Source organism: Lithobates pipiens, unplaced genomic scaffold (assembly GCF_037356315.1).
Source record: "Lithobates pipiens isolate NorthernLeopardFrog02 unplaced genomic scaffold, aLitPip1_a1.2 Scaffold_19, whole genome shotgun sequence".
Taxonomy (NCBI): Eukaryota; Metazoa; Chordata; class Amphibia; order Anura; family Ranidae; genus Lithobates; species Lithobates pipiens.
The window spans coordinates 15,576,023-15,586,611 of NW_027507764.1; the positions used below are offsets into that span (position 1 = coordinate 15,576,023).

General features: G+C 44.6%; 1 protein-coding gene across 1 annotated transcript; it reads left to right on the forward strand.

Annotated features, from left to right (window-relative positions):
* Nucleotides 1-233: 233 nt before the first annotated feature.
* LOC143997937 (pentraxin fusion protein-like) lies at nucleotides 234-5,790 on the forward strand. The gene is made up of 3 exons (XM_077493756.1): nucleotides 234-306; nucleotides 2,730-3,006; nucleotides 5,622-5,790. Exons 1-3 carry the CDS (start codon nucleotides 234-236, stop codon nucleotides 5,788-5,790), a joined length of 519 nt encoding a protein of 172 aa, XP_077349882.1.
* The last annotated feature ends 4,799 nt before the right edge of the window (nucleotides 5,791-10,589 follow it).

The window sequence follows — 10,589 nt, forward strand, 5'->3', positions numbered from 1 at the left end:
TTTAAGTTTTTGGGTTGTAACATGACAAAATGTGGAAAATTTCAAGGGGTGTGAATACTTTTTCAAGGCACTGTATATGAAAATACAGATCTGATCGAAAGAATTTATTTTAATACTAAGAAAAGATATTTCTAAGTACCAGAGAAAGAAGAGATGATACTGAGGAAGAGATGCAGAATCACCTTCTCGTCTAACATACTATGGCAACAGACTCTCTTGGTGTCTCCTCCAGAATGAAGACTTTGGTGGCTTTGCTTTTCCTGGGGTCGTTGGGTCTGGCTTGGTGCTGCAGCCGTCCACCTGGAGGTAAGAATAATATAAAGGTAAAAAAGTACATAAAAATGACTTTGGTGCACTAGATGAGGAGGAGGGTCTGAATACACTCTTATGGCAGCAGGTAGGTCATCAAAAGAACTCCTTCAGGTATTTTAAAGAGATATGCAATAAAGGTATCAACAACACTCACCGAAAAACTAGACCAATTCCAAAGTTTTTATACAGCCTATTCCTGTCTCTTATTCTTAGTAAAATATAGCCATATAAAAATGTAAAAACAATCTATAGAAGTGGTTGACTTTTTAAACATTTGAACAGGCCATCATTGGATCTTGATTGAAATAGTGTGTGTGGAGGTGCAGCGTGGTAAACACTCATGCCGTATACACACGGTCGGACTTTCTGGCAGGAAAAGTCTGACAGAATCATTTCATCGGATATTCCGATCGTGTGTGGGGGCTTCAGCGCACTTTTTTTTTTTTCTGACGGACCTAGAAATAGAACATGTTTTAAATCTTTCTGACGGAATCAATTCCTATCGGGAAAAGCGTTCGTCTGTATGCTGTTCCAACGGACCAAAAACTACGCAAGGGCAGCTATTGGCTATTGGCTATTGAACTTCCTTTTTTTAGTCCTGTTTAAGTGTTGTTGTACGTCAATGCGTTCTAAACGATTGGAGTTTGATGTGACCGTGTGTAGGGAAGTCAGTTTCAGCGGAACTCCGTCGGAAAATAAACTCTGATGGAAAAACTGGTCATGTGTACGCGGCATCAGAGTCCAGTTGCAGGAAACAGAATTGTACTGAAATTGAAGTTTAGCAATACCCAACATGCCCAGCGACAAGGCAACCCAACTGGGAGCGCTCATAGAATGAAACAGTGAAGAGTAATAGCGGAAGGTCTCTGGTGTGCAGACAGCGCCTGTTTTGAGGGGCGGAATGTGGCCCGGCCGGTCCATATCCAAGTGGGGAGGATTCCAGGAAGGCTGGCACGTTCCTGTACTTTCACTACCCGTCTGGAACCTCTCCCTGATGCTAATCCCTGTCCCTGACAGATGGGTGGCCTGTCCCTACCCTAGCCACACACGAAATGTGCACCAAACCCAGGAGCCAGGGTCTTGAATAGACTCCTACTGGCCCAAGATGGCCACAAATGTCACATGGGATGCCAGCATCCAATCATATGCTGCCTCTTTGACTAAGGAGACCATAGAGGAACTAGGTTCCTTTTGACTTTCTCCTACACTTACATTGCCACTTCAGGTGAGCACCTCCTGCAGTGGAGAAAATAGACTGCACCTGCCTACAAGTGCCTACAAAAAAAGGGGATATGCTGGAAAAATCAACACATAAAAATACATTTTCATGATCCATATTTTTCATATGTTTAAAATAAGTATACCCCTAAATTTACCACCACTTCAAACCTATACAATTTAAATTGGGTTCTCCAGATTGGGTGCAAATGATTAGAATGTTCACTGTAAACATCAGAATCAATAAAAAAATCATAAGCTATATCATTGCCCTTAGCACCATATGACACAAGTGTATGCATGACCAGCAATCAGTTTTATCTGGTCTCTCCACCCATAGCTGCCAACCAATCCCGGGAAAGAGAGCTGGGAAACTGTCCATTCATGGAGCTTTGCGCTGCCTGTGTGTGAAGTAGCGGCACGTTTAGGTGCAATTCTGGGTGGGAACATGCTCGTAAGGTTGGATCTAAGGACTCTCCAAGGGAACAGAGCCAACCTAAAAGTGGTAGCAACTGGGAACACTTACAGGATGAAACAGCGAGGAGTAGTATTGTAAGGTCTCCGACAGCTGTCACTGACAGCACCTGTTTTGAGGGGCGGAATGTGGCCCGGCCAGTCCATATCTAAGTGGGAAAGATTCCAAGAAGGATGGCATGTCTCTGCACTTCCCCCTACTCATCTGGAACCTCTCCCTGATGCTAATCACTGTCCCTGACAGATGGGTGACCTGTCCCTACTCTACCCACACATGAAATGCGCACCAAACCCGGGAGCCAGGGTCTTGAATAGACTCTTACTGGCCCAAGATGTCCACCAATGCCATGTGGGATGCCAGCATCCAATCAGATGCCACCTCTCTGTGACTAAGGAGACCATAGGGGAAGTAGTTTCCTTTCGACTTTCTCCTCCGGATGACTACAAGTGCCTACAGAAAAAGGTGACATGATGGAAAAACCGACAACATAAAAATTCATTTTCATGATCCGTATTTTTTATTCGGTTAAAATAAGTATACCCCTAAATTTACCTGATTTTGCACTCTCCAGCTATAGTAAATCAATCCCACTGTCTCAGTCAAATTATTGACAACATTGCAGTTTACAGTTCTTTATTTTTTTGGTGAAGGCCCCTTTAGAACAATGGAAATACTTTGTACATGATGTATAATTACTGAGTGTGTTTTGTTTTTCTTTCTTCAGCCACAGATATCGCCAGAAGCGGGGAAGCCTCGGAGAGTTCAGTTTTTGAGTTTGCGGCTCTCGCTTACAAGGCCATCGATGATGTGGTAGATACCAACTGGTATCATGGCTTCTGTTCCCACACAAATGCGGACCTATCGCCCTGGTGGAAGGTAGACCTGAAACAGAAATACAAAGTGAATGTCGTTGTAGTCACTGGACGATCAGACAACGCTATGGAACGGTTGATGGGTGCTGAGGTCCGAATTGGAAATTCTCCAGACAATAACAACCCGGTGTAAGTACCACGGGGACAGGACACTGTACGGTTACCTGTGTCAATGGGCTTTGGGCTTGTGTCGATGGCATCAGTTTGAGAGGCTTCAGAGATCATTTCAGAATTCATTGACAGGTGCATGTGACCTTTTCTGATCTGCATTGACCTACTCCAAGAGAGTTTTGCCTTCTCATAGACTTGTATGATAATACAAAACACATCTGATACAAACAAAAGCCCAATGACAAAAGGTCCTAAGCACAACCCTGAACCCAAAATAAGAGACATTACTACATGACTGGATTTGACCTATGAATATATTTAAAGAGAAAGTAAACATTCTAAGAAAAGGGTTGGTCTAACAGGGGTTCCCACCATCATATTAACCACATGACGACTAGCGCACAATGATGTACTGTACGTCGGCACAATGGCACGGCTGGGCAAATGGGCATACAGGTACGTTCCCTTTAAATTGCAGCATTGTGTGCGTGTGCATACTCGGTGACCGTTCCCGCGGGTCCCATGAACTTGATGTCCGCGGGGGCCCACTTTCATGTCAGCGGCAGAACAGGGAGATGTAAACAAGGCATTTTCCTATTCTGTCTAGTAACATGACAGGAATCTACTGCTCCCCGTGATCAGGAGCAATGATCGCTGTCATGTCAGTAGTAGCCCACTCCCCCAGTTAGAATCACTCCCTAGGACACAAGTAATCCCTTTATCGCCTCCTAGCGTTTAATCCCTTCCCTGCCAGTGTCATTTACACAGTAATCAGTGCATTTTTATAGCACCGATTGCTGTATAAATGACAATAGTCCCAAAATAGTGTCAAAAGTGTCCGATGTGTCCGCCATAATGTCGCAGTCCCGATAAAAATCGCAGATCACCACCATTACTAAAAAAAAATGCCATAAATCTATCCCCTATTTTGTAGACGCGATAACTTTTGCGCAAACCAATCAATATACGCTTATTGTGTTTATTTGTTTGTTTTTTACCAAAAATATGTAGAAGAATACATATCGGCCTAAACTGAGAAAGAAATTTGTTTTTTTAGATATTTTTGGGGATATTTATTATAGAAAAAAGTAAAAAATATTTCATTTTTTTTCTTAAAATTGTTGCTCTTTTTTTTTTTTGTTTTTTGTTTATAGCGCAAAAAATAAAAAATGCAGAGGTGATCAAATACCACCTAAAGACATCTCTATTTGTGGGGAAAAAAGGGCCCAAAATAAAATAACCCATGCAGTCGATGGGATTTAGTAGATATTAAAAAAATATTCATTATCGTTATAGTCGTACCGGGAAGCCATTAAGGTCCCTTCAAAAACCTGAAACCCCCCCCCCCCCATGTACTATCTTGTCGCAAGGAATGCGAAAACCATTCGACTTTCACTCCCTACTTCCAGCATTACAAGAGGGAAAAACAATGGTTTTCACACCCTTACAACGACGCAAGACGTAGAGGTTGCTATCTGAAAATTTTTCAGTCGGGCTTCTGGAGAAACCTAAATGGCCAACAGGCATGACAATAAAATTAACCCCTTCAGATCTGTGCTATAGCCGAATGACGGCTACAGTGAATGTGCATCTGCTTTGCCGGGCGGCCTTCAATAGAGGTCCTCCTCTTTGCACGCTCGCCACGCCCCCTGAAGGGCGCGCGCGGCGAGCGCTGTAATCAGCCGAGTCAATGAGACTCGGGTGATCACAGATCGGAGTAAGGGGTCGATCCCGGCCCCTTACCACATAATCAGCTATCAGCCAATGACAGCTGATCACATGATATAAACAGAAGATCGGTAATCGTTTTTTTTTTTATCTTCTCACGCTGACAGCATGAGGAGAGAAAAAGGCAATCACCGGCTTCTGTTGAAGGGACATCGGCCCCGAAGAGGAAGATGGGAAGCCACCTCATATGTGCCCACCAGTACTGCCTGTCAGTGCTACGAATCAGTGCCCACAGTGCCACAAATCTGTGCACATCTGCACATAAGTGCCAATAATCAGTGCCACCTATCAATGCCCACGAGTGGCACCTATTAATTCCCACCAGTGGTGCCAATCAGTGCTTCATCAGTGCCACCTAGCAGTGCTGCCTATCAGTGTCACCTATCAGTGCCAATCAGTGGCCATCACTGCCACCCATCAGTGCCAGCTATCAGTGCCACCTATCAGTGCCATATATTAGTGCCCTTCAGTGCTACCTATCAATGCCCTTCAGTGCTGCCCATCAGTGCAACCCATCAGTGCCACCTCTCAGTGCCCACCAATGCCACCTATCAATTCCCACCAGTGCCACCTATGAGTGCCCACCAGTACTGCCTACTAATGCCCAACAGTGCCGCCTTATCATTGCCCATCAGTGTCACCTTATCAGTGCCCATAAATGCAGCCTATTGGTGCCCACCAGTGCAGCCTATCAGTGCTCATCAGTGCAGCCTATCAGTGCCCACGCAATTGTCATTCAAAGTGTGACAGCGCTAAAAGCTGAAAAATGATCTGGGCAGGAGGGGGGTTTAGGTGCCCGGAAATCAAGTGGTTAATGAACACTTTGGGCACCTTTAGTAAACCTCCTCCAAGTAAATAAGTATCGTTTCTGTATCATTCCATTGATCCTTGTTTGTTCTCCACAGGTGCGGTAAGGTCACCCAAGTTTCTGATCCTACGACAATTTTGTGCTGTAATGGAATGGAGGGTCAATACGTCAGCGTGGTGATCCCAGGGCGCTATGAATACCTGACCCTGTGCCATGTGGAGGTCTACGGTGACCTCGTAACTGAGGAGAGTCTTGACTGCTGGTAAACCTCAGTAGTCCACAACAGAAGGAATCCTAAAGTTCATCATGAAATTTCATGTCTATCTTCATGATACGTCTGTTCTCCTATCTAGCTAGAGAACATTTTCCGCTCTATACCTTGCAATCCTATTTTAATAAACTCTTTACAGACATCTTTCTAAAATGTGATTTTCATTATACATAAAAATAATGTGCATTACACGTAGGGGACAGTTTAGAAATGTTTCCACCAAAGAGTCACCCAACTTTCACCCAGGATTCACCAATTTTTCCAGTTGAATCCAATTATGTGAATCTTGGGTAAAGTTTGCGTGATTCTTGTGGGAAATCATCTATGAATAGACCACTTAAAAATTAGCTAAAGTCATCTAGTTTTGTATGAAGTGTAGAAGGGTTGGAACCGCTGCTGTCTGTGTCCTCATTGGGGAAATTTTCTTTATATATTTGTCCTGGTGACGATAATCAAAAAGAGATGAGAAACCTCAAACGTAAGATGTTCAAACTTGTTTTGGTGATGATAGTGTTTCCTTACCTAGGTGACAAGACAATAACGTTTAAAAAAAAAATAACATTTTGTATCTTTTTTTTATCTGCTTCGTCAATCCTTGTTTTGTTTTCTTTTTATGTATTTTTTTTATCTTCAGGTCTATTGTAATTGATCTTGTTAAAGAAATATTAGATGAAATTATTGTTTCATTATAGTAGAAGGAAATCCTAAATTTTCTTAAAACTGTCCGAATATGCCCCCCCCCCCCCCCCCGAATCCTACCTATCCTGCATAACCTGTATAAAAAACACATATTCTTTATACAGGTTAGGCAAGATAGATAGGAGGGGGAGGGGGGGACTTTTCTTCCACTTTAAGCACAAATGCGGTAGCACTGGTTAGTAAATGGACAGTAATAGCAGTGATCTCTAATAGTTTCATGTAATGGGTCTCTAGTCTATGACTGTCTTCTGAAGAATTTCTCCAGTTTCCAATAACTCCCCAATAATTCCTATAGTATGTTTTCAGTCTCTGACTATCTCCTGTTACATGTCCAGAGTCTCTGAGTATTTTCTGTAGCATTTTATTTACTGAATATGGAGTACATGATGTCAGGGGCTCCTTATATCAAGAAAGTTAAAGTGACACTAAACTCTGATTTAAAAACATTATGGCCAAATATGTATTCTTAACTCAAAGTCCCTTCTATTACTCTGTCTCCTCCAAATCCTCAAATTCCTTTTTTTGCTGCTATGGTCTCATTTCCCATTAGAGGGTGGCTACGTTTGTTTTCCATGGAATGTAGCCACCCTGCCTTGGCTCCACTGTATGCAGGAACCAGTGGTGGCTGGTGATCAAATTTTTTTGGGGGGGTGCAAACAAACTAAAAAAATTCAGGAAAAAAAAAACATTAATTGCAGCCTGACTGTGCCCATCAAACGCAACCACTGTGCTTCATCAAATGTAGCCACTGTACCATCAAATGCAGCCACTGTGCCTGTCAAACACAGCCACTGTGCCCATCAAAGGCCGCCACTTTGCCCATCAAACGCAGCCACTGAATGAAGGAATAACTTGTATAGTGCTACATATGCGAATTAAATTGCCTCAGGACGCTTTTGCTGCCAGTGTCCGTCTGGGTTTTCAGAAGAGATGGGTCTTGAGCTTCTTCCTGAAAGCCAGATAGTTTTCCTGTAGAGCATTCCATACCCGTGGTCCTTGTACAGCGAACCTTCGTTCGCCTTTTAATTTGTAACGAGTCTTGGGGATGTGGAGGAGATTCTGGTTAGTTGACCGGAGAGTGCAACCTGGGGTGTAGTGCTTTATTTTGTCGCAGAGGTATTACGGGGATTTTCCTTGTGCACATTTGTGAGTGAGGCAAAGGGTCTTGAATGTAACTCGATCCTTCACGGCTAGCCAATGGAGGGTCCTCAGGGATGGGGTGATTGATTCCCATGTTTTTTTTCCAGTTACCAGTCTGGCTGCTGTGTTCTGGATGGTTTGTAGACGTGAAATTTGGTATTTTGGAAGTCCTAGGTAGAGGGAATTTGCATAGTCAAGTCGGGGATTGGTGATTGTTCCAACTACTGCTGCTGTATCTCCTTCCGGGATGAAGGGGATGAGTCTACGCAGTAGGCAAAGAAGGTAGTGGGATCGCTGAATACTGATCCTATTCGTGCATCCATCATCATGAGTCAAAGATGATTCCGAGGCTTTTGGCTTTAGTGCTAGGGGTGATGGGTTGTCCAAGGATGGTGAGTGGTATGGACATAGTGCCAGGGTTTTTGTTTTTAGGTTTGCGTGGAGGAAGAAGAGTTCTGTTTTGGATCTGTTGAGTTTAAGGGAGCTCTCCGTCATCCAATCGTCGATCAATGAGAGACAGTTTTCCAGTGCCTGGTATTGGTCTTTTTTGTTGGTGATGTGTAGGTAGAGTTGGATGTCATCCACGTAGGAGTGATAAAGTAGATCCTGGTTGCTGATGATTTTGAGGAGTGGGCGGAGATAGATGTTAAAGAGCACAGGTGACAGGGGTGATCCTTGAAGGACTCCACATTTAATTTTTTTCGTGCTTCCGAAGTGAATGTTCCTGGTATCACTTTCTGAGATCGGCTTTCTAGAAAGGATGCGAACCAGGGTAAGTCTGAGTCTGCAACTCCAGCTACATCTGTGAGTTGAGTGAGCAGGGTTTTGTGGTCTACTGTGTCGGTGTACAGGTCCAGCACCCCCAGGAGAGGCGATTCTCCTTCATCTGTTGCTTTGGAGGGTGTCATCCCAGATTTTGTGGAGTGCAGTTTCTGTCCCGTGGCCAGGGCGGAAACCCGATTGTTGTGGGTCCAAGAGTTTATGGGAGTCCAGATGGAGTGGTAGCTGTTGTACTACTGCTTTCTAGATCATTTTGGAGAAGGTATTGAGGCTTGTGAGAGGTCTGCGGTCGTTTGGGTCTTTGGGATCGAAGTTAGGCTTTTTTAGGAGGGGTTTGATTTTGCCTTGCTTGAGGGAGGTCAGGACGATTCCTTCTTTAAATGACTGGTTTATGAGGTATGTTATGATAGGTGCCAGGAAGTCGGTACATTCTTTCAGAAGTTTTGTGGGAATGATGTCGTTTGGCGATGTGCTGTCTCTGAGGTTTCTGATGATGCCGCTGTGCCCATCAAACGCAGCCGCTGTGCCCATCAAACGCAACCACTGTGCCCATCAAACGCCGCCACTGTGCCCATCAATTGCCACCACTGTGCCCATCAAACACAGCCATTGCCCATCAAACGTAGCCACTGTGTCCATCAAACGCAGCCACTGTGCCCATCAAACGCAGCCACTGTGCCCATCAAACGCAGCCACTGTGCCCATCAAACGCAGCCACTGTGCCCATCAAACGCAGCCACTGTGCCCATCAAACGCTGCCACTGTGCCCATCAAACGCTGCCACTGTGCCCATCAAACGCAGCCACTGTGCCCATCAAACGCAGCCACTGTGCCCATCAAACGCAGCCACTGTGCCCATCAAACGCAGCCACTGTGCCCATCAAACGCAGCCACTGTGCCCATCAAATGCCGGCACTGTGCCCATCAAATGCCGACACTGTGCCCAAAACAGCCACTCTGCCCATCAAACGCACCCACTGTGCCATCAAATGCTCCCACTGTGCCATCAAATGCTCCCACTGTTACCATCGAATGCTGTTACTGTGCCCGCCCCCCCGCCTGGTCTTGGTGGGGCAGTGGGTGACGGCGGCGGGCGGCAATCAATGTCCTCGATGTCTTCTTCTCCCGTCCTCTCCTCTCATCTTCTCCTATGATTGGACGCCTGATTGGCGTTTAAGCTAATCAGGTGACGGGTAACAGACCCGAGCACCTGATTGGCAGACAGGCAGTTCAGTGTTAGGAAAGCGAATATTCATTCACTTTTCTAACACAGGTGGGTGAACTGTGAGCGCCAAGCATGGCGCTCCCTGTTTACCTTTTTTGAAGCCTATTACAGCCTATGGCTCTAATCAGGTGCTTCAAAAACACCCCCCCCCCCCCGCTGTAATTCAGGCACCCTGCACCCGAAAAGGGGCCGGGCGCTTGAATAGGGGGTGGCAGTGGCGGTCATAGATAGATTCATGCAATGCATGAATCTATCTATTGGTGATAGAACGGGGTGGCCAAAGAGAGGGGGCGGCGCCCGTGCGCCCTTATGGACACACCGCCACTGGTACAGTATATAATAGTCAAGTTTTGGGATTACTGCAGGGATGTCAAGCTTCACTTCTGTAGCAGATTAGGAGGGGCGTCACCAGGAAAGAATAAGTAACTTCAGTCATTTTTTCATCTTTCCATCTATTAAATCTTCTGCTCTTGTTGTTGTTTCTTTGGATAGTAAAACATTTTTTTTCTGCCAGTAAATCCCTTATACAGCCCACTTCCTGCTTTTTGCCTGGTCATTGACCTAGGCTTATGACATCATGCTGTGTATGAAAGAAGAAAAAAGACCTAACGCATGAATCAAAATAAAGAAGTTTATTCTAAACAAATTGGTATATACAAAAACAAAAATACTACGTGTTCATGAATAAATAAATGACAATATTCTTGACTGATAAAATTGTAAAAATTGATGCCCATACAAGGGTAAAACTGGATGAATGGATAACGTTTTTTGAGGGGTTTCCTCTTCATCAGAGCCTTGGAAAACGAAAAACGATCCGTATACTGTGGTAGGTCTATATAGAGAGAAACGACTGGATGGGTGATGTGTCACATGATAGATGGTATATTTCTATAGGCGGAATCTCCTTTATTCTAGTAGTATTTCTTTCCATATCTCAGCGCTCTCAG

Coding starts and splice junctions, on each gene's coding strand:
- LOC143997937 (XM_077493756.1), top strand. CDS start 234: ATGAAGACTTTGGTGGCTTTGCTTTTCCTGGGGTCGTTGGGTCTGGCT. Junction 307..2,729: donor CTGCAGCCGTCCACCTGGAG/GTAAGAATAATA, acceptor TTCTTTCTTCAG/CCACAGATATCGCCAGAAGC. Junction 3,007..5,621: donor CCAGACAATAACAACCCGGT/GTAAGTACCACG, acceptor TGTTCTCCACAG/GTGCGGTAAGGTCACCCAAG.